This window comes from Triticum urartu, chromosome 6, assembly GCF_003073215.2.
Source record: "Triticum urartu cultivar G1812 chromosome 6, Tu2.1, whole genome shotgun sequence".
Classification (NCBI taxonomy): domain Eukaryota; kingdom Viridiplantae; phylum Streptophyta; class Magnoliopsida; order Poales; family Poaceae; genus Triticum; species Triticum urartu.
In genome coordinates, this window is record NC_053027.1 from 574,924,253 (window position 1) to 574,948,562 (window position 24,310).

A 24,310-nucleotide genomic window follows, 5' to 3' on the forward strand; every position below is an offset into this window, starting at 1 on the left:
CCTCAACACCTATCAATGCATGGTGTTCTTCGACTGATCGTTACTCTCGATGGTGAGGATGTTATTTAAAAAATGCTGAACGCGTATGAAATAAACATTTTAGATGTGTATGAAAAAGGTAGAATATGTATAAAAACATTGTAGTATTTTGAAATATGTTAAAGTGTCTAAAACATTGTTTCTTGTGCACACAAAAAAAACTTACAATGTATTTGTAAAGACCAGCGGTCAAGTAAAATAATATATTTTTTCGCAAATGTTTTGTATGTATACAAAAATGTGCAACATACATGAAAAAGCTAGACGTGAAAACATACTATATTTTTGGAAATTTTGGTGTCGTATTTAAAAAAACAGGCATGAAAAACGTTCTTGTTGTATACGGAAAAATATGGAGACATGAAAATGATACTATATTTTTGAAACTAGCTGGACGGGCCCGTGGAGGAACTGGAGGGTGAAATGGGGAAAAATAAACAACGGGAGTGCGCTTCTTCTTCCTCCTCCTTTCCGATCTGCTGTGGCGGAGGAGCGGAGGCCGGGCAGCAGAGGATTGCACGTGGCAGCACTCAATGGACCTCACACACACACACACAGCTAGAGTCAGTCACGGGCGCGCACACACAAATAGTACAAATGGTAGGTAGATTTGGATTTGGATTTGGATTTGGATTAAGGGCGCGCATGCATTGCGGTGCCAACGAATTCAATTAACTGAGGCAAAGCATCTCTCTCGACCATACTATAATGTTTGTTATCGAGATGATGATCCCCAAAGAGGTTAAGCCTGGAAGGAATGGATGAACAGTATGCGGCTGCCACTGCCATGGTTGGCACGCGAGCAAAGAAGAAAGAAAGGAAGGGGATCATTACAGTCAGTGATTATAGTAGTAAAATGGGCGTGGGTCAGGCTTTCCACAGCCACTCCATTGACCCACTTACTATTACTACTACTGACTGACAATTGATAGTGGTGGGTGGGTGCTGCCTCTGTTTACCAACACCAGGTCCCAAGGTTAATCATCCACCTCAGTCAGAGTCAGAGAGCATGTGGTCAGTCCAGTGTTAATTAGTGAGCAGAGCAGTCTTTCTTCCTCCTCTCCGGCAAGCCGGCCGCCCGCCAGGTCCACACTCACCCACGCTGCCGCATTTAGTTAAGCAGCAGCAGCAGCTCATGCTCCGTCCCTCTCCCCCTTTTCTTTTCCTTTCCGGAGAGATCCAAGCCAAGGCAGCAGCTCATGCTCTTCCTCCCTCTCCTGCCTTGTCCGTTTCTCTTCTTTTACAGCTAGCTCACTGCTCCCAAAGCTCATTAATGCCGCCCACCCGCCATTGCTGACCTCCCCTCCCTTTCCTGCCACTGCCTTCCTTCACTCCACACTCCACCGCACCATGAAGCCCCCCGGAGCCCTCTCGCCGCGCCACCACCTGCTGCCCCTCCTCCTCCTCCTCCTGCTCTACCACCTCGCCGCCGCCGCCAGCGGCACCGACGCCGACGCGCTGCTCGCCCTCAAGTCCGCCCTGGACGCCTCCAACCGCCTCACATGGCACGCCTCCACGGCCACCACCCTCTGCACCGCCTGGCCCGGCGTGCGCCAGTGCGACCCCGCCGGCCGCGTCACCAAGCTGGTCCTCGAGAACCTCAACCTCACCGGCCCCCTCACCGCCGCCCTCCTCTCCCCGCTCGCCGAGCTGCGCGTGCTCAGCCTCAAGGCCAACGCGCTCTCCGGCCCCGTCCCCGACGGCCTCGCCGCCGCGCTCCCCAACCTCAAGCTGCTCTACCTCGCGTCCAACGCGCTCTCCGGCCCGCTCCCCGCCAGCCTCGCGCTGCTCCACCGCGCCACCGTCCTCGTGCTCTCCGACAACCGCCTCTCCGGCCGGATCCCGCGGGAGCTGGCCCGCGTGCCGAGGCTCACCTCGCTGCTGCTCGACGGGAACCTGCTGACGGGGCCGCTGCCCGCGCTGCCGCAGAGCACGCTCCGGGCCCTCGACGTCTCCGGCAACCGGCTGTCCGGGCAGATCCCGGGCGTGCTCGCGAGGCGGTTCAACGCGTCGGCGTTCGCGGGCAATGCCGGGCTCTGCGGGGCGCCGCTCGCCGTGCCGTGTGTGGTGGCGGCGGCTCCCGGGCCGATGTCGCTCTCCCCCGCCACGGCCGCGTTCGCGCCGCTCCCTCCCCCCGGCGGGTCCGGCGGCAGCAGCGGACGCCGCAGGAAGGCCGCGATAATCGCCGGGTCGACTGTGGCGGGGGCGGTGGTGCTTGCCCTGCTGGTCGCCGCGGCGGTGACGGCGTCTCGCCGCGGGCGCGGGCGCAACAAGCGCGTGGCCGGGGACGTGGACAAGGGCGGCCATGGCACGCCGGAGGAGCAGGCCGAGGAGGACGCGCAGCAGCAGCACCAGCAGCGCTCGGCGAACGCAGCAGCGCTGCCGCCGGCGACGAACGCGGCGGCGGCGGCGGGCGGGCGCGAGTTCTCGTGGGAGCGGGAGGGGATCGGGAAGCTGGTGTTCTGCGGGGGCGCGGCGGAGGCGTACAGCCTGGAGGAGCTGCTGCGGGCGTCGGCGGAGACGCTGGGGCGCGGGGAGGCCGGGAGCACGTACAAGGCGGTGATGGAGACGGGGTTCATCGTGACGGTGAAGCGGATGCGGTGCGGCGACGCGGGGGGCGCGGGCGGGGTGGGCGGCGGGGCTCTGGAGTTCGGGCGGCGGGCGGAGGAGCTGGGGCGGGTGCGGCACCCCAACGTGGTGGCGCTGCGGGCATACTTCCAGGCCAAGGAGGAGCGGCTGCTGGTGTACGACTACTACCCCAACGGCAGCCTCTTCTCCCTCGTCCACGGTCAGTTGAGTCACTACTAGCACATCGCCATTGCCGTCTTCTTCCTCGTCTTCCATTCTCGCCATTGCTATGCTCTGTTTTGTGTGAAAGAAAGAAACTCTTTTTTCAGCTCAATTCCTTGCTCGTTGCCATGCATCTATCCATGATCAGAATAAACAAATTATGAACCGCATGAGTAAGTCATTATCAGGACCAACAATATGTACTAGCTAGCATTGATTCATGCGAAGTTATGAACACTGAAGCGCACACACATCCTGCCCGTGCCCGTGCCCGTGCCCATGAACCAACCAAGCAACCAACAAAACGGGACAAATTTTCTTGGTGTGACTCACGGTCACGGCATTGCGGCATTGAGGGAGCAAATCACGGGGGAAAGCATGGGGCAGTTGCGCATCCAACCATGTCTCTCTCTCTCTGTTTTCTTGTTGGGTAGCTGGATCTGGCGTGCACTGCTAGTAAAAAAGGTCCGGCTCTTACAATTTATTCATAAAAATGAATAAACAAGAATTGCGGGACATGCGTACTAGCATTCTTCTCTAGGAGTGGTGCCAAGCCATGTGACATGGATGCATTTCATGGTGCCAGCTGCTTCACTGTTAACTCACTCATGCTGCAAGTCCCACATGACATGAAGTCAAGGAGTAGTACCACCACTATAGTCTATAGGAGCAGCAGTAATTCATGAGACAGTGATGAATGGTGGTAGATTCCACATCACACAAGCCTCATGTTGACGCCAGATCCTCACTACTAGTGTAGATTATTTCTAGATACCACTACAAAGAAGCTCTATCAGAAGGAAAGGCTCTGGTTAATCTCCTTACATTGCATTTTGCTCTGAAACTCGATAACTGCTACCTGGGTAAGATGGGGAAAGAAGAAGAAAATGAGGTGCTCCTGCTAGCTAAGTTATGCAGGCATACCATAGTACAGCACCTCTGTTTCCAAATAGGAACAATGATGCTCGACGTGCTAGTATGTATTCCTTTTATTTATTCATATACAAGCTGCTCTGCCGATTTGGTGTTGATAGTAGTAGCAACGATCAACTTCATCAGACAATAATGTGTATGATGTCCTCGCTTACGACGCGCTAAGGTGAGGGTCCAGGAATGACATTGAGGCGGCCTGTACAAATTAGGCACACACATTGATTAGTCAGGGCAGGCAGTCTAGCTACAAGAGGGCAGGCGATTGAGTAGCATCGTGTCGAATCCAATGTACATAGACGTATCTAAATTCATGCATTGCATTGCATTGAATCCAATGCAATGCAGTAGTATCTACTCCCTCCGTTCCTAAATACATAAGTCTTTTTAGAGATTTCAATATGGACTATATACCGATGTATATAGACGTATTTTAGAGTGTAGATTCACTCATTTTGCTTCGTATGTAGTCCATATTGAAATCTCTAAAAGGACTTATAATTAGGAACGGTGAGAGTATTAGCGTGCGTCTGCAGCTGTCTAGCGTTGCACAATTTCTTGAGTGCATCCATCCACATCTTGGCAAGCAAGCAGGGCCAAGAGCATACATACTAGGCTGATTTCTTCGGTGCTCTGCTCTCCCAAGAACTGCTCAACCGTGTGTAACAGGCCAGCCATGTGGCCTGGAGCAAGACCCTAGGCCAGCCAGCGTCTCCTTTTTTTCATTCATCCGTGCATGCGAATAAGTACCACATGACATGAACACGCCCCCAGGAAGGAAGACGCGCCGTAAGGTAAATCTAGCCAGCCAGCCACAAGATCACCGGACCTGGACGAGATCAATACATAGATAGATGAAGAAAAAACAAGTACTACGAGTAGATCTCACTGAACAAACAAAGAAACTTCTTTTATTCAGAAATACTTCAGTGCACGAGAATGCGGGGAGGTTGCATCATATAATAGAGACCCAACACATGCCCCATCCTGCTGCTCACATGTTGTTAGTAAGTGTTGTTAGTTGTTACTACCTCCTGCTGGGTAAATTCTTTCAGGCATTACTGTGGTAGTATCCGTTGTTTTTATTCACGCAAGCTGCTGGATTGGTAATAGTAGTAGCAGTGATCAGGTTCAGACAATGCATGTACTGTCCTTGTTCAGGCCGTGAGGGCCCATGCATGCATGCATGAATGATGTTGACGCGGCCTGCCCAAATTAAGCACCCGGGTTGATTATTATGATTAGCTAAGGCAGGCAGTGGAGCCGAGCGAGAGGAGACCAGACGATGGATGAAGGATGAGCAACCCGTCCTGCTTTAGCTTTACCTTTAGCAGCAGCGTGTCCTGAAGGCAAGATTCAGACGGATTTACAGGCTGATTTCTTCACTGTTCTCGTGTTGTGTGTTGCCTGAATCCCGTTCCGTTCCATCGCGTTTTACTCCCTCCCTTCCTAAATACTTGTCTTTCTAGTCATTTCAACAAGTGACTACATACAGAGCAAAATGAGTGAATCTACATTCTAAAATATGTCTACATACATCCGTATGTACTAGTCATCTGAAATGTCTAGAAAGACAAATAAGTATTTAGGAACCAAGGGAGTAGTATGGATTGATATTCGTGATCCTGCTCCGCCACTTGAAATAACAGCTTCTGCACCTGGTGCCTGCCCTGCCCTGCCTGCCTGGTGTTTACTAGTGTTTGCTCTAGCTCTTAATGTAGTATTCCCTCTGTAATAGTGATCTAAACGCTTTTATATTTCTTTACGGAGGGAGTAGTAGAAGCCATTGTGGCTCCAACATATGTACTGCTAGGCTAGGAGGAGGAGGCAGCCATGTGGCCTCCTGTCCAGGATCAAGGCCATCACTAGCTGGTCATCTATCTATCTAGCCACTCAATTCTTGCATTGATCCACGAAAACATGTCCCCGGCAAAAGCAAGTCAAGTGGTACTACTCCTACCTACTACTATGACCATCGGAGCTCCCAGCATGTAGTAAATCATTCTAACTGGCCCGTAGATTCCTTGTCCGAGATGATGCAAGATCCGTTGACAATAGTAATGAAACCTTGCGCCATCGTAAAACAAGAGAATGGCCGAGAGAAAGAGAGAGAATCCGGCCAGGGAGCACGTCCCCATGAAGACAGCCACAAGAACACCGGACGAGATGACAAAAAAGAAATCAAAAAAATATTTCTGTTCATTCATATAAAAGAAAGCTTGAGTGCACAAACATGATCATGCATGCATGTGAGTCACCAGGATTGTGTACGGACTTGTTGCAAGAAAAAAGTAGGCCTTTTTGTTCTTGTCCTGGCAACCACACCTGCCTGTTGAAGAAACAAATTCTGCACACATATTACTAGTGATTTTTCTTTCTCTCTTGCTTTCACATGCTAGCAGTAGCATAAATGATCCGGCAGTGCAAGCTAGCAATGGCCAGAATCAAATAATGCATTGTCCTTTTCCACGCAGCTGTCCAAATCTTCTTCCCGAAATTGGCCAAGGCATACAGTCAAATGCCAACATGTCCTGAACCCAAGGCAGTAGATATAATTTGTTTCTTCAGTAATTGTTAATCACCACTATAGTAGTAATTGTTATAGGAGTACAGAATAGTCCTTTTTTATCTGCAAATAGTAATTGTTGCCTGCCAAATGCTTGATGACTGGCTGGCTGGCCTCACTCTACACACACAGCTAGCTCAGCTCAGCTGTGGGTTCTACCCAGTAAATGACTAAAAATGTTCATGCATGCTGACGACCATAGCATGAAACTTAACGAGTAGTAGACTCTTTTGCAAGCTATGTAGTACGTACCGAACTAAAACAAACAATGTGTCCATTCATGTTTTGCGATTTAAATGTGGTATAATGGTTGGAAATGCATGCATGCACGCGTGCAATGCAGGGTCTCGGCCGTCGAGCAAGGGCAAGCCGCTGCACTGGACCTCTTGCATGAAGATCGCCGAGGACATCGCCGCCGGCCTGCTCCACCTCCACTCCTCAGCGATCGTGCACGGCAACCTCAAGCCCTCCAACGTCCTCCTCGGCCCCGACTTCGAGTCCTGCCTCACCGACTACGGCCTCGTCCCCGCCCTCCACGCCGCCGGCGCCGACGCATCCTCCGCCTCCCTCCTCTACCGCGCTCCCGAGACCCGCTCCTCCTCCTCCTTCACGGCGCCGTCCGACGTCTACAGCTTCGGCGTGCTCCTGCTCGAGCTGCTCACGGGCCGGGCGCCGTTCCCAGACCTCCTGGACCAGCACGGTGGTGCCGACGAGGTGGCCGCCTGGGTGCGCGCCGCGCGCGAGGAGGAGATGTCCACCGAGTCGGGCGGCGAGTCGGCCGCGTCCGGCGCCGCCGGCCCCGCCGAGGAGAAGCTGGGCGCGCTGGTTGGCGTGGCGGCGGCCTGCGTGGCCGCGGACCCCGGCGCACGGCCGGCCACGGTCGAGGCGCTGCGGATGGTGCGCGAGGCGCGTGCCGAGGCCATGTCATCGTCCAACAGCAGCGATCGCTCGCCCGCGCGCTGGTCCGACGCCGTCATCATGGGCGCGCCGGGGCCGCCGACGGACTGACCAGTCCGGTCTGGTTACCATCTCCAGTGATCGAGGGAGCTGGATATATACATTGATTGATTTGGGATGAGATCCTCTCGATCTCCAGTTAAGCTAGCTAGTAGATAGGATTTCATTTGGTTGGTTTGATAAATTGTTGGATTTGTAGATCGCTGGCTCTGAATTGCACCATCGATCGTCATGTAGAAGTTAATTACTACAGTAGTTTGTGTCATCGGATTGAGCCATGGAAGTAGTTACAAAGATGCAAAATCCTCCTCCTCTACGAACACGTCTACATGCCAACGCCTTTGACAAAACACTCGTTTTCCTTTTCTAAAACATGCGACAGTTGAGACGCTCATATACGTACATACACTCATCTCTATGAACGAACACATGCACATTCTACTCGTACAAGCCTTTTTAAGAGACCGGGAAAAAAGCAAACATGGTTTGTTACATTGGATATGCATGGAAAGATCTGGTCTCGTGAACGAGAACGAGGATGGCATGTGAGACACGTTGCTCGGTGATGTTAGCTTCCGATGTCACGGCGGCGGGCCTGCTCGTCTACCGCCACGGTACTCTCACACGATGGCTGGCACCCTATGAAAGGGCACTAGAGGAGCAGCGCGAGGCATGAGGTGCATCTCCCGTGGCTTTCTCCGATGCACATTAAGTATTTGATGAAATGCTAGAGAGAGGGGGTATTTGATGAAATGCCTTAGAGAGAAAGGAGGAGGTAGAAAAGGATCATGGCGGTTTTTTACATATGTGGTGCTATTTTTCTGTCAACTCAGCCCGAAGAATAGGCCCAACCAATTAGTAATATTAACAAAGTCATTATTATGGACCGTAGTGTTTTTTGTCACTGTCAAGTTTTCGTCACCGTGATTTTTACAACAAATTGTGAAGTGGTGGTTTTTCACTAATGATGTTGCAAATTGTGATGATTATGTGCATCTTACCCTTCATATCGGCACTCAACTGCACACACATACTGCCCGTGCCCATGAACGAACCTAATGGGAAAGTAAAAAAGATGTTTTTTTTCCCTCCTCTTCACGAGCACGGGGAAAAGCATGGAGTAGCAGTTGCACGTCCAGCCATCTTTTCTTTCTTTCTTGTGGGATTTCCATAGCGATAGCTGGCTTTGTTTGTTGGTGCTACGTGACATATTGGTATGCGCAAGCCTTCATGCGCGTGCTTCACCTATGCAAGTGCAAATAAAACCTTGTGTACGTGGAATAGCGGTAGCAGGCGGGGCATGCGACATGGATTCATGGCGCAACCACTTTATCAGTAATAATTCATGCTGCAAGTCCCTCCCACATGAAGAGGAGTGGTAGGACAAGATGAGCAGTAACAATTCATCATGCAATAGTGGTGGTATGGTAGATCCCACGGCACAGAAAGTTCACGTGGAAGCATGCGGGGCCTGTGAAATGGAAGGAGAGGAAAAACAAGCTACGTGGCAGATTGGTATGCCTGAGCCTCCTCATGCCTCTGCTCACCAATCCAAAAACAGTACTCCCTTCATTCTACAATGTAGTGCTTTCTCTATCCTCGTGCTTCAGCTTTGACCGTATATTTAACTATTAAGACCGATTGCGGCGGGAGCAAAAATTATATGAGACCAGGTCTCACGGTTAGCAGATGAGACCCGTCCTGATGGATGACACGTGGCATTCATAAATCACAAAACATCTAATCTCTCTCCCCCTGATTTTAAGTGGAGGGTGCGGATGATTTATGATTTGCGAATGCCACGTGTCATCCATCAGGATGGGTCTCGCGTGAGACCTGGTCTCATAGAATTCTTTTCCGCCTGGACCTAACCAATCCCATAAAACCAGACGTTCTGTCCACTCGCGCGAGAAAGAAACAAACCTGCTACCAAGCACATACACAGAAGGAATGAGAAACCAGAGAACTCTGGACAAAAAGGAAAGCGAGACATCGAGGCAACAAACAGTAGCAGTTTACGTATTTTCCTTTTGGCATGGCATATATCTAACTAGATGCAATGAAAATTGAGACAAGTTCCCACACATTCAGTTGTTAGCATATAAACACTACTTCTCAGATTTTCACTGCATCAGATCATTCTAGCCAGTTGCATAATTCACTAGGATGAGGGACATAACTAAACTGCAGTGGCCAGTTCTCTAGCTAAACTGAAAATCTATATCATAACTGAACTGCAGAATTTCACTGCATCAGATCATCAGGGAATTTATATCTTCACTGAGATGAGGCGCAGAACTATACTGCTGCGGGCAGTCCTGGTCACTATCAAATGGGGACCTATATTTTTAAACTAAGGTTTACACCAACTAATCCATCTGGTGTATCATCCTTCCACTGCCATTTAGCAAACCATGACAAGCTTATACACACAAAGCTCAAGTACAAGCAGAAATGTTAGGTTTTCCTCGCTGAAACAGGGGAGACGCTGAACATATGCTACTTTCATCACAGAAAAAAAAAGCATAAGTGGTCAAGTACACCTAGTAAAATATTAAACAGGGAGCACAGGTTGGTAAAAACCGGATAACTGAGTTATTCTGGTAAAGCTAGTGCCAACACCACAAAAGTTAAAACTTATCAAGTTCAACAAACAAAATAAAGGAGCGCAGGGAGCACTCCTCCGTACCACCGAGTAACATATTCTACCCATGCAGCAACAACCAATCTCTACTACCTGGATCTCAAAGGCAAATTTCAGATGAAGCCGGTGCTGCGGCAAGCTGTACTTGGTTGGCTGGCAGGCACAGATCATTCATTGGCCATCCGAGTAGAACATGCTTGGGTACAGCCAGAGCGGCCGAACTGATGACTGCACTGGTGTGCTTCCAAAGCCTGCAGGTTCAACGCGTGTTGGTCTATCCTGCATGCGATCTGCCCTGCCACACAGCCTATAGATAAACCAAGGTCGAGCAGTACGAGCAAAGTACACGATGTCGCTCCTTCCTCCCCATAGCTCCGGGCTCATGCAAGAAACTGCCGTGCTCTTCGCTTCCGCCCCTACAAAGAGTGCCCGCTCGCCCAGCTTCTCCACGGCCACCCGTGTCGCGGGCTCGGTTGACATGTCGAGGCGCTGGAACTCGCCCAAACTGAGAATGAGAAGCATATCACCACAAACCACCAGCCTTCCTACCACCGGCCTTCCTCCCACAGGCTTGGTTTTTATCTCCTGCAGGCCGTGCTGAGGGGCCAGCTGCAGAGCGTAGGATCTGCCATAGCTATTCGAGACAATGAACTGACCATCGAACTCCACAAAATGGTCTATTACAAACTGACAAGGAAGCTGGAGTTCGGACCAAGAGTCGTTTCCAACAGGCAAATCAAACAGGAAGGACTCGGTACTGACAAGGAGATGCGAGTTGGGTGATGCAAGTGGGGCTGTTAGAATGCCAGTCAAGTGAAGTTTTGAACATTTAGCATGGGATGGGAGACATGGAGTTGAGACATCGTCACCGGTGAACGCATCGATGATGCGACAGTATCCCTTGCAGTAGTAGATGAGCTTACCATAGGAGGATCCAATAAATGTCATCTTCTCCACGATATCTTGAGGGATCCAACAGCGAAGTGCGGTGTTTCGGTTGGCTGGATCAACAACCTTACATGGGTATAGCTCATGAGAACCACTGGTATAAGGAAGAAGAGGACCTTGTGCACGAATATGGGTCTGGATGAGGAGAGGTGGTAATTTTGTGAGGAACGTGGATTTTGATGGGTACGAGGAGAAGGCAGAACGCCATGAGGGGCATGTGGTGGCGAAGCCAAGAAGGTCTCGGAAGGAGCCCAGCCGATCAACGATGGAGTGAAGCAAGCCATCTGGGAGGTCAGCCCAACCTTGGGGTCCGAAAAAGGTAGGGCGTCCGGGGAGAGAGACAGCAGGCAGTTTGCTGGGCCTCTGCATGATGTGCTGCTGATGGCAAACTCTGCAAGCAATAAAAGAAATTGTAAGCTACTAGTAAGCAGATTAAGAAATACAAGGCGGTCAGGCGGATAGCATGTCAATCGGAACCATGGGTAAGCAGATGACATTGTGCAGGTGAAACATATATGCCTGTGTATCAAAGAAACTTGCTATGTACTACCAGGAATAAGAAGCATGGATAAATAAACACGTGATACTTCTTCAGATAAATAAACAACCAAAGGAACATGCCATAGACTAAAAACAACAGTTTAATCGGATTACATTTCGGTGGGTCGTCATGTAGTGTTCAGGTTCAGAATAAGCTAATACTAATAGCAAGAGAAACTTGGTTATGGAAATGTGTCCTCCGTTTTATTTTATCTTATTTGAGAAGCACGTCAGAACATTTCGATGCTAGTGTCTGTCTTTCTGCTAGCAGTATACATCTGTACATAGACAAGTGCTGTTCTAGCCCTCTAACCGATTTTTTTTTTCAAACCGGGCATGACCCCTTTCCATTGCAAATGAACGGAAATACAAAGTTCCGAGAACAACAGGAGGAAAGGGAAAGAGGTACAGCGAGTTCGAGCACTGCCAGGAAACCCACTGCGTTCGCTCGTCATCGTAACGAACGCCATGGGGCGAAAACCTGACAGCACCATAGTTCAACATCAACACTAAAAGTCTATTACAACCAGGTACCAACACACAAAGGCAAAAGCACGAAAAGCCAGATCTTGACCATACGGCTGCATTAAAATGTTGTTGAGAAGTTTCTCAAAGTGTGTGATTTTCTTTCTTTCTTCCATTCCATTCCATTGCAGGGGAGGGGCGCTCGAATTTACTCAAAACAAACCAAAACTGAATCCAGGTCAGGTCAGAGTATCCCATCAAAATCTCGATTAGTCCACTCAATCTACTCTACATCTAGCCCTATGATAGTAAAGCACTCCCGTATATGCCGAGGTCAGATCTGTTCATGTGGAATTTTGTGTACGTATACGCCAGTCTAGTCACCGTCTCCCGCCGTGCACTCCGGGGCAAATTATGCGATCCATGCTCGCCCGTCGGTGATTCAATTTTTTCCGTCGACCTCGTTGTCAGTCGTTGGGGTACTTGGCCATCATACAGCAGTACCGATCGAGTACGGACGTGGTACTGGTAGCGACATTGTGCCCGCAATCAATGCACGCTTTCCATCCTGTTTGGTCGTCGGTCGTTCGATCGGCGACTTGGTTTACTTCTTCTGTACTACTCCTGTTATACTAGATAGGAAGCTATTCACTTATTTATTTTTACAGGAAGCTAACTTGTTCATGCGAATAGATAGGCATTGGCATCATACATGGCTTGACTTCGTTCCTTATCCAATGAACCAAACATGATTCATTTCAGAAACTCGACTCAACGTATCAGCAGGAACAATACAGCGTTTCCAAAGTATCCCCCCCCCCAGTTTTTGGGTCAACAGTGGAGTAGGAGTAGGAGTAGCCCACGCTAGCGGTGTTCACGTAGCTTTTCTTACCTTTTTTTATCAAATTTGCATCACATATTTGTTATATATATCAGAATGATTAAGAATCTTAATATTTGACTGTTTTCAGTCATCTTGCAGCTTCTGGGACGAGCGGGAGCACGAAGTGCTTTGGCTGTTCGGCAACTCCGAGTGGCCACGGTACAGGGCAGGTGGCATGGCGGCAGGTACTTGTGTGGTGAGAAGCAACCTCCAGCTGATCATCAGGAAAGGCAACAAGCATGATTATTAGTATTTCAGTGACACTGATGCTCATTGTTGTTGTTGCCCTTTTTAGCTGAAACCCACAAATACAGTTAGAATTTGCCTTGAGATATCTATGTGTGAGTGTCAATACAACTTCTTCAAGGGAATTATCCGGGCCTAACTTATGTGGATGTAGATGCATATTACTACTACTCAATAACCTTCATCTAGTCACCGTTACTGTATGAAAGAATTCGGAACTAGGATTTTGTTTAAGTAGCTACTGAATCTGCTTGCTTGGTTATGGCAGACATACATGTCTTACAAATTCGTTATTCTTGTTTGAAGCTAAGCTAGGCTACTGTAGTTCCAGCAAAAAACAGGGGAGCCGCTCTTTTTGTTCTTCACTAATAAATTCTTGTTTGAATGCATATCCTAGGGGTGGTGAAGCTGGGAGCCTTTCCTCCCCATAAAAATACTTTGCTCTTCATTATGAGCAATGCCCTTATATAATTAGCTGCTAGGAGTGTTTATATACTTGATCACCACACCTCTACTATTTTGGTTACTTTTGCTTTCTTCTCTGTAGTTGTCCAGGGCATAACAGTTTTATGTGTGGCTTGTTATTTTGTTACCAGCCTACTTTCTTGTGCTCCTGGTCGAGTCTTGTGGAGAAGCAGGGAGAATCGGGCATCATCTCACTTGTGCCTATGTGGTAAGAATAGAACACCACTCTCGCTTGATGTGCATGTATTAGTACAACAAAGCATTCTTACATGGTGATTGTTAGCGACACAACAATTATCTTGCAACATAGCTTGCCAAATTGCTTGCTTGCTTACTATATAACCTGTACTGCTAAACATGTTATCCCACTCCATGATGTTGTATCATTTGCAAATACTCCTGGACATCGGCTCCCATTAGCTATAATCTGTACCTCTAAAAGAGGAGTATAAACTGGACTAATCTGTACTCTATTATGCTTGAGACTTGATCCAAGCCGTATTAATTGTTGCCAGTGATGTTATTATCTACTCTAATGGCTGATGAATCTGTACCTGCCATACCATGTGGAATGACTAATGAATTTGTACCCGAATACCATGTGTAATGATTGTTATTTTTGCATCATTTAAACATTTTTTCTGCTATATAGTTTCTCACTCATGATTGATCTACTGCAGGTGAATGAGGTTTTCAAATGTTGGAAGGAGGAGGACAATAGGAACTTCTGTTATGTCTTAGCATCTAAATTTTTGTTTTAATTTTCTTTGTTGTAGAATAGTTTTGTTTGGCAGTTACTGTTCCTGGGATGTAAAGATATCTTAGATATGTATTGCTGGAATGAATGGTTGTAATATAATAACATTGCACGTTGCCCAAGATAGCTTGTGGTGTGATGTGTTATAATGTCAATGGCATAATAACTTCTTTTGGAATCACTTGATTATGAGTCACTTGGTACTTGCGAACCGTGCCTCATGGGCAAGATGACTAAAACGCCATTCTCCGGAACTATGGAGAGAGCAACAGATTTGTTGGAAATCATACATACAGATGTATGTGGTCCGATGAATGTTGAGGCTCATGGCGGATATCGTTATTTTCTCACCTTCACAGATGATTTAAGCAGATATGGGTATATCTACTTAATGAAACATAAGTCTGAAACGTTTGAAAAGTTCAAAGAATTTCAGAGTGAAGTTGAAAATCATCGTAACAAGAAAATAAAGTTTCTACGATCTGATCATGCAGGAGAATATTTGAGTTATGCGTTTGGTCTTCATTTGAAACAATGCGGAATAGTTTCGCAACTCACGCCACCCGGAACACCACAGCGTAATGGTGTGTCCGAATGTCGTAATCGTACTTTACTAGATATGGTACGATCTATGATGTCTCTTACTGATTTACCGCTATCCTTTTGGGGTTATGCTTTAGAGACGGCCGCATTCATGTTAAATAGGGCACCATCGAAATCCATTGAGACGACCGCCTTATGAACTGTGGTTTGGCAAGAAACCGAAGTTGTCGTTTCTGAGAGTTTGGGGCTGCGATGCTTATGTGAAAAGGCTTCAACCTGGTAAGCTCGAACCGAAATCGGAGAAATGTGTCTTCATAGGATACCCAAAGGAGACTGTTGGGTACACCTTCTATCACAGATCCGAAGGCAAGACTTTTGTTGCTAAAATCAGAATCTTTCTGGAGAAGGAGTTTCTCTCGAAAGAAGTGAGTGGGAGGAAAGTAGAACTTGATGAGGTAACTATACCTGCTCCCCTATTGGAAAGTAGTTCATCGCAGAAACCGGTTTCTGCGACACCTACACCAATTAGTGAAGAAGTTAATGATGATGATCATGAATCTTCAGATCAAGTTGTTGCCGAACCTCATAGGTCAACCAGAGTAAGATCCGCACCAGAGTGGTACGGTAATCCTGTTCTGGAAGTTATGTTACTAGACCATGACGAACCTACGAACTATGAAGAAGCGATGGTGAACCCAGATTCCGCGAAATGGCTTGAGGCCATGAAATCTGAGATGGGATCCATGTATGAGAACAAAGTGTGGACTTTGGTTGACTTGCCCGATGATCGGCAAACAATTGAGAATAAATGGATCTTCAACAGAAGACTGACGCTGACGGTAATGTTACTATCTATAAAGCTCGACTTGTTGCGAAAGGTTTTCGACAAGTTCAAGGGATTGACTACGATGAGACCTTCTCACCCGTAGCGATGCTTAAGTCTGTCCGAATCATGTTAGCAATTGCCGCATTTTATGATTATGAAATTTGGCAAATGGATGTCAAAACTGCATTCCTGAATGGATTTCTGGAAGAAAAGTTGTATATGATGCAACAGGAAGGTTTTGTTGATCCAAAGGGAGCTAACAAAGTATGCAAGCTCCAGCGATCCATTTATGGACTGGTGCAAGCTTCTCGGAGTTGGAATAAACACTTTGATAGTGTGAACAAAGCATTTGATTTTGTACAGACTTTTGGAGAAGTCTGTATTTACAAGAAAGTGAGTGGGAGCTCTGTAGCATTTCTGATATTATGTGTGGATGACATATTGTTGATTGGAAATGATATAGAATTCCTGGATAGCATAAAGGGATACTTGATACGTCTCCAACGTATCTATAATTTTTGATTGCTCCATGTTATATTATCTGTTTGGACTATATTGGGCTTTATTTTCCACTTTTATATTATTTTTGGGACTAACCTATTAACCGGAGGCCCAGCCCAGAATTGCTGTTTTTTTGCCTATTTCAATGTTTCGAAGAAAAGGAATATCAAACAGAGTCCAAACGGAATAAACCTTTCTGGAACGTGGTTTTCTTCCCGAATATGACCCAGGAGACTTGGACCCTACGCCAAGGAAGCTTCGAGGTGGGCACGAGGTAGGGGGGCGCGCCCTATACCCCCTGGCGCGCCCCCCACCCTCGTGGGCCCACCGAAGCTCCACCGACGTACTTCTTCCTCCTATATATACCTACGTACCCCCAAACGAACAGGGAGGGAGCCAAAAACCTAATTCCACCGCCGCAACTTTCTGTATCCACGAGATCCCATCTTGGGGCCTGTTCCGGAGCTCCGCCGGAGAGGGCCGTCATCACGGAGGGCTTCTACATCACCATAGCCTCTCCGATGAAGTGTGATTAATTTACCTCAGACCTTCGGGTCCATAGTTATTAGCTAGATGGCTTCTTCTCTCTTTTTGGATCTCAATACAAAGTTCTCCCCCTCTCTTGTGGAGATCTATTCGATGTAATCTTCTTCTTTTTTGCGGTGTGTTTGTTGAGACCGATGAATTGTGGGTTTATGATCAAGTCTATCTATGAATAATATTTGAATCTTCTCTGAATTCTTTTATGTATGATTAGTTATCTTTGCAAGTCTCTTCGAATTATCAGTTTGGTTTGGCCTACTGGATTGGTTTTTCTTGCCATGGGAGAAGTGCTTAGCTTTGGGTTCGATCTTGCGGTGTCCTTTCCCAGTGACAGAAGGGGCAGCAAGGCAGATATTGCATCGTTGCCATCGAGGATAACAAGATGGGGTTTATTTCATATTGCATGAATTTATCTCTCTACATCATGTCATCTTGCTTAAAGCGTTACTCTATTTTTAACTTAATACTCTAGATGCATGCTGGATAGCGGTCGATGAGTGGAGTAATAGTAGTAGATGCAGAATCGTTTCGGTCTACTTGTCACGGACGTGATGCCTATATACGTGATCATGCCTAGATATTCTCATAACTATGCTCAATTCTGTCAATTGCTCAACAGTAATTTGTTCACCCACCGTAGAATACTTATGCTCTTGAGAGAAGCCACTAGTGAAACCTATGGCCCCCGGGTCTATTCTCATCATATCAATCTCCATCACTTTAATCTTGCTTTGCTTTTTTACTTTGCCTTTTACTTTTCACTTTGCATCTCTATACCAAAAATACCAAAAATATTATATCTATCAGATCTCACTCTCGTAAGTGACCGTGAAGGGATTGACAACCCCTAATCGCGTTGGTTACGAGTAGCTATCGTTTTGTGCAGGTACGAGGGACTTGAGCGTGGCCTCCTACTGGATTGATACCTTGGTTCTCAAAAACTGAGGGAAATACTTACGCTACTCTGTTGCGTCATCCTTTCCTCTTCGGGGAAATCCAACGCAAGCTCAAGAGGTAGCAATACTTGAATAAGAGTTTTTCAATGAAAGACCTCGGTGAAGCTACTTATATATTGGGAATCAAGATCTATAGAGATAGATCAAGATGCTCGATTGGACTTTCACAAAGCACATACCTTGACAAAGTTTTGAAGAAGTTCAAAATGGATCAAGCAAAGAAAGGGTTCTTGCCTTTGTTACAAGGTGTGAAGTTGAGTAAGACTCAATGCCCGACCACTGCAGAAGATAGAGAGAAAATGAAAGATGTTCCCTATGCTTCAGCCATATGCTCTATCAAGTATGCAATGTTGTGTACCAGACCTGATGTGTGCCTTGCTATAAGTCTAGCAGGGAGGTACCAAAGCAATCCAGGAGTGGATCACTGGACAGCGGTCAAGAACATCCTGAAATACCTGAAAAGGACTAAGGATATGTTTCTCGTTTATGGAGGTGACAAAGAGCTCATCGTAAACGGTTACGTTGATGCAAGCTTTGACACTGATCCGGACGATTCTAAATCGCAAACCGGATACGTATTTACATTGAACGGTGGAGCTACCAGTTGGTGCAGTTCCAAACAAAGCGTCGTGGCGGGATCTACGTGTGAAGCGGAGTACATAGCTGCTTCGGAAGCAGCAAATTAAGGAGTCTAGATGAAGGAGTTCATATCCGATCTAGGTGTTATACCTAGTGCATCGGGTCCAATGAAAATCTTTTGGGACAATACTGGTGCAATTGCCTTGGCGAAGGAATCCAGATCTCACAAGAGAACCAAGCACATCAAGAGACGATTCAATTCCATCCGGGATTTAGTCCAGGTGGGAGACATAGAAATTTGCAAGATACATACGGATTTGAATGTTGCAGACCCGTTGACTAAGCCTCTTCCACGAGCAAAACATGATCAGCACCAAGGCTCCACGGGTGTTAGAATCATTACTGTGTAATCTAGATTATTGACTCTAGTGCAAGTGGGAGACTGAAGGAAATATGCCCTAGAGGCAATAATAAAGTTATTATTTATTTCCTTATATCATGATAAATGTTTATTATTCATTCTAGAATTGTATTAACCGGAAACATAATACAAGTGTGAATACATAGACAAACAGAGTGTCACTAGTATGCCTCTACTTGACTAGCTCGTTGATCAAAGATGGTTAAGTTTCCTAGCCATTGACATGGGTTTTCATTTGATTAACGAGATCACATCATTAGGAGAATGATGTGATTGACTTGACCCATTCCGTTAGCTTAGCACTCGATCGTTTAGTATGTTGCTATTGCTTTCTTCTTGACTTATACATGTTCCTATGACTATGAGATTATGCAACTCCCGTTACAGGTGTCTCCGAAGGTACTTGTTGGGTTGGCGTATTTCGAGATTAGGATTTGTCACTCTGATTGTCGGAGACGTATTTCTGGGCCCTCTCGGTAATGCACATCACTTAAGCCTTGCAAGCATCGCAACTAATGAGTTAGTTGCGGTATGATGTATTATAGAACGAGTAAAGAGACTTGCCGGTGACGAGATTGAACTAGGTATTGAGATACCGACGATCGAATCTCGGGCAAGAAACATACCGATGACAAAGGGAACAACGTATGTTGTTATGCGGTCTGACCGATAAAGATCTTCGTAGAATATTTGAGAGCCAATATGAGCGTCCAGGTTCCGCTATTGGTTATTGACCGGAGACGTGTCCCGGTCATGTCTACATAGTTCTCAAACCCGTAGGGTCCGCACGCTTAACGTTTCGATGACAGTTATATTATGAGTTTATATGTTTTGATGTACCGAAGGTTGTTCGGAGTCCCGGATGTGATCACGGACATAACAAGGAGTCTCGAAATGGTCGAGACATGAAGATTGATATATTGGAAGCCTATGTTTGGATATCGGAAGCGTTCCGGGTGAAATCGGGATTTTACCGGAGTACCGGAACCCCCCCCCCCCAGAGCTTAATGGGCCATAGTGGGCCTTGTGAAGAAGAGGAGAGGCGGCCAGGGCAGGGTCGCGCGGCCCTCCCCCTAGTCCAAATAGGACAAGGAGAGGGGGGCGGCGCCCCCCTTTCCTTCCTCTCTCCCTCCTCTTTCCCTCTCCACTCCTAGTCCAACAAGGAAAAGGGAGGGAGTCCTACTCCCGGTAGGAGTAGGACTCCTCCTGGCGCGCCCCCTCTAGGTCGGTCACTCCTCCCCCCTTGCTCCTTTATATACGGGGGCAAGGGGCACCCTAGAGATAACAATTGATCGTTTGATCTTTTAGCCGTGTGCGGTGCCCCCCTCCACCATAGTCCACCTCGATAATACTGTAGCGGTGCTTAGGCGAAGCCCTGCGTCGGTAGAACATCATCATCGCACCACGCCGTCGTGCTGATGAAACTCTCCCTCAACACTCGGCTGGATCGGAGTTCGAGGGACGTCATCGGGCTGAACGTGTGCTGAACTCGGAGGTGCCGTGCGTTCAGTACTTGATCGGCCGGATCATGAAGACGTACGACTACATCAACCGCGTTGTGCTAACGCTTCCGCTTTCGGTCTACGAGGGTACATGGACAACACTCTTCCCTCTCGTTGCTATGCATCACCATGATCTTGCATGTGCGTAGGAATTTTTTTGAAATTACTACGTTCCCCAACAGTGGCATCCGAACCAGGTTTTATGCGTAGATGTCATATGCACAAGTAGAACACAAGTGAGTTGTGGGCGATATAAGTCATACTGCTTACCAACATGTCATACTTTGGTTCGGCGGTATTGTTGGATGAAGCGGCCCGGACCGACATTACGCGTACGCTTACGCGAGACTGGTTCTACCGACATGCTTTGCACACAGGTGGCTGGCGGGTGTCAGTTTCTCCAACTTTAGTTGAACCGAGTGTGGCTACGCCCGGTCCTTGCGAAGGTTAAAACAGCACCAACCTGAAAAACTATCGTTGTGGTTTTGATGCGTAGGTAAGAACGGTTCTTGCTAAGCCCGTAGCAGCCACGTAAAATTTGCAACAACAAAGTAGAGGACGTCTAACTTGTTTTTGCAGGGCATGTTATGATGTGATATGGTCAAGACATGATGCTAAATTTTATTGTATGAGATGATCATGTTTTGTAACCGAGTTATCGGCAACTGGCAGGAGCCATATGGTTGTCGCTTTATTGTATGCAATGCAATCGCCCAGTAATGCTTTACTTTATCACTAAGCGGTAGAGATAGTCGTAGAAGCATAAGATTGGCGAGACGACAACGATGCTACGGTGGAGATCAAGGTGTCGCGCCGGTGACGATGGTGATCATGACGGTGCTTCGGAGATGGTGATCACAAGCACAAGATGATGATGGCCATATCATATCACTTATATTGATTGCATGTGATGTTTATCTTTTATGCATCTTATCTTGCTTTGATTGACGATAGTATTATAAGATGATCCCTCACTAAATTATCAAAGTATAAGTGTTCTCCCTGAGTATGCACCGTTGCGAAAGTTCTTCGTGCTGAGACACTACGTGATGATCGGGTACTGAGACATAGAAATTTGCAAGATACATACGGATCTAAATGTAGCAGACCCGTTGACTAAGCCTCTCCCACAAGTAAAACATGATCAGCATCAAGGCTCCATGGGTGTTAGAATCATTACTGTGTAATCTAGATTATTGACTCTAGTGCAAGTGGGAGACTGAAGGAAATATGCCCTAGAGGCAATAATAAAGTTATTATTTATTTCCTTATTTCATGATAAATGTTTATTATTCATGCTAGAATTGTATTAACCAGAAACATAATACATGTGTGAATACATAGACAAACATAGTGTCACTAGTATGCCTCTACTTGACTAGCTCGTTGATCAAAGATGGTTATATTTCCTAACCATAGACATGAGTTGTCATTTGATAAATGGGATCACATCATTAGAAGAATGATGTGATTGACTTGACTCATTCCGTTAGCATTAGCACTTGATCGTTTTAGTTTACTGCTATTGTTTTCTTCATGACTTATACATGTTCCTATGATATGAGATTATGCAACTCCCGATTACCGGAGGAACACTTTGTGTGCTACCAAACGTCACAACGTAACTGGGTGATTATAAAGGTGCTCTGCAGGTGTCTCCGATGGTACTTGTTGAGTTGGCATAGATCAAGATTAGGATTTGTCACTCCGATTGTCGGAGATGTATCTCTAGGCCCTCTCGGTAATGCACATCACTATAAGCCTTGCAATCAATGTGACTAATGAGTTAGTTGCGGGATGTTGCATTAGGGAATGAGTAAAGAGACTTTCCGGTAATGAGATTGAACTAGGTATTGAGATACCGACGATCGAATCTCGGGCAAGTAACATACCGATGACAAAGGGAATAACGTATGTTGTTATGCGGTTTGACCGATAAAGATCTTCGTAGAATATGTAGAAACCAATATGAGCATCCAGGTTCCGCTATTGGTTATTGACCGGAGACGTGTCTCGGTCATGTCTACATAGTTCTCGAACCCGTAGGGTCCGCACGCTTAAAGTTCTGTGACGATCGGTATTATGAGTTTTTGTGTTTTGATGTACCGAAGGTAGTTCGGAGTCCCGGATATGATTACGGGCATGACGAGGAGTCTCGAAATGGTCGAGACGTAAAGATCGATATATTGGATGACTATGTTCGGACACCGGAAGGGTTCCGGGAGGTTTTGGACATTTACCGGAGTACCGGGGGTTACCGGAACCCCCCGAGGAGTATATTGAGCCTAATGGGCCTTGGGAGAAGAGGAGGGGCGGCCAAGGGCAGTCGCGCGCCCCCTCTAGTCCGAACTGGACAAGGAGGGGGGGGGGCGCCCCCCTTTCCTTCTCTTCCTCTCTCCCTTCCTTCTCCTCTCCTACTCCAACTAGGAAAAGAGGGAGTCCTACTCCCGAAGGGAGTAGGACTCCCCCCTTGGCGCACCCTCCTCCTTGGCCGGCCGCCCCCTAGCTCCTTTATATACGGGGGCAGGGGGCACCCCATAGACACAACAATTGATTTGTTGATCTCTTAGCCGTGTGTTGTGCCCCCCTCCACCATAATCCATCTCGGTTATATTGTAGCGGTGCTTAGGCGAAGCCGTGCGTCGGTAGCTTCATCAACATCGTCACCACGCCGTCGTGCTGACGAAACTCTTTCCCGAGCTCTACTGGATCGTGAGTTCGCGGGACGCCACCGAGCTGAACGTGTGCTGAACGCGGAGGTGCCGTACGTTCGGTGCTGAGGATCGGTCGATCGTTAAGACGTACGACTACATCAACCGCGTTGTTATAACGCTTCCGCTTAACGGTCTACGAGGGTACGTGGACGACACTCTCCCCTCTCGTTGCTATGCATCACCGTGATCTTGCGTGTGCGCAGGAATTTTTTTTAAATTACTACGTTCCCCGACAGAGCAAGCCCGTCGGGGGAGAGCAGCAACATGCAGACGAGCAGCAGAAGAAGCTTGAGGTTGAGGATGAGCTTGAGTTCCAGGCCCGCCTGGAGCTCCAGGTTCAGACGCTCAAGACCCAAGCGCGCGTAGGTCATGTGCGGCGCGGGCGCAGGCCGTGGGCGGCGGGAGGGATCGCAGCGCAGCCCTGGGCGGCGGGAGGGGATAGCGACGCAGCCCTGGGCGGTGGGAAGGATCACGGCGGGAGAGGATGGCGGCGGAGTACCGCCCTTCAACAGTGGAGCCGCCGCCCGTCGAGGTGGTCCCCGCTGAGGAGCAGGTGGGCGGCGCGGCGCAGGTGGGCAGGGCGGCGGTGGTTCACAGCGGTGGCACAGGCCCTGGCCGTGGTCACGCGCTCGGCCTTATGGTGGGTGCCGACGGTGGCGCAGGCGACCACATTGCACGCCGGTGACGGAGAAAGAAGGAAGAAGCGGCGGGGTCTGATTAGCAAGAGATGTGAAGCTAGAAAGGGTTTTCTGTAAAATTATAAATGAATTAAGTAAAGGACAACTTTTTCCGGACGGAGGGAGTATGTGTACCAGGGTAGCCAAGGAGGCAAGGAGACGCCCGGAGTAAATCTAGCTACGCGCAAGATCACGGACCGAGATGACCAAAAACAAGTAGTACGCACTCTCACTAAGTGAATCAACAAACTTTATATTTTTTTTCGTTGGTCGGTTATAGCCCCAGGCGTGGCTCCAAAGTACAATACATTGAGTAGAAAATTTTCATTTTTAAGATTTAAAGAGGCACAGCCCTAGTCGTGAATACCCAGCCCCAGGCCTCAGTGGCAGCCCAACTAACTAGCTCAGCTCACCTCAAAAAAAAAAAACTAACTAGCTCAGCAGGAAGCCACGCCCACGTTTGATCGTTGGCCTTTCAAAAAAAAATGTTGATCAAAAGATCCCTCGTTGCCTCGTTTCATGCGCCGCCCCAGGCCCCACACGCATTTTCTCCGACGGCTCGACGGAACGGGTGATTCGGACCTGCGCTTGCCCTCGTCGCAGCAAGCCCCCTCCAACCTTATGTTTTTTTGTGCTAGTTCTAATTCAAGATGTTAAATTGTACAATTACTGTTTCAGTTATTTGTTAACAGGAAAAATGACAGAAATCCAAGAGAAAGAGGACACACATAAGATTTTTTTAAGCAACTTCCAGCTAGCCTACTATTGCGCTTCGGTGCCTCAAGGCATCTGCCTTTGTGCCTATGATATGTGGGTCC

General features: G+C 47.7%; 2 protein-coding genes and 1 long non-coding RNA gene across 3 annotated transcripts; 2 read left to right on the top strand and 1 right to left on the bottom strand.

Annotated features, from left to right (window-relative positions):
• Nucleotides 1-1,024: 1,024 nt before the first annotated feature.
• Nucleotides 1,025-7,547, top strand: LOC125515666 (inactive leucine-rich repeat receptor-like serine/threonine-protein kinase At1g60630). Its single transcript, XM_048681184.1, has 2 exons — nucleotides 1,025-2,827; nucleotides 6,669-7,547. Exons 1-2 carry the CDS (start codon nucleotides 1,390-1,392, stop codon nucleotides 7,331-7,333), a joined length of 2,103 nt encoding a protein of 700 aa, XP_048537141.1. The 5' UTR covers nucleotides 1,025-1,389; the 3' UTR covers nucleotides 7,334-7,547.
• A 2,535-nt stretch (nucleotides 7,548-10,082) lies between these two features.
• LOC125515667 lies at nucleotides 10,083-11,278 on the bottom strand. Its single transcript, XM_048681185.1, has one exon. The coding sequence runs from the start codon at nucleotides 11,241-11,243 to the stop codon at nucleotides 10,098-10,100; it is 1,146 nt and encodes a 381-aa protein (XP_048537142.1). The 5' UTR covers nucleotides 11,244-11,278; the 3' UTR covers nucleotides 10,083-10,097.
• Nucleotides 11,279-12,829: 1,551 nt separating this feature from the next.
• On the top strand, nucleotides 12,830-14,411 carry LOC125515668. The gene is made up of 3 exons (XR_007287091.1): nucleotides 12,830-12,947; nucleotides 13,605-13,681; nucleotides 14,154-14,411. It is a non-coding gene; the product is annotated as an uncharacterized LOC125515668 (long non-coding RNA).
• Nucleotides 14,412-24,310: the final 9,899 nt, after the last annotated feature.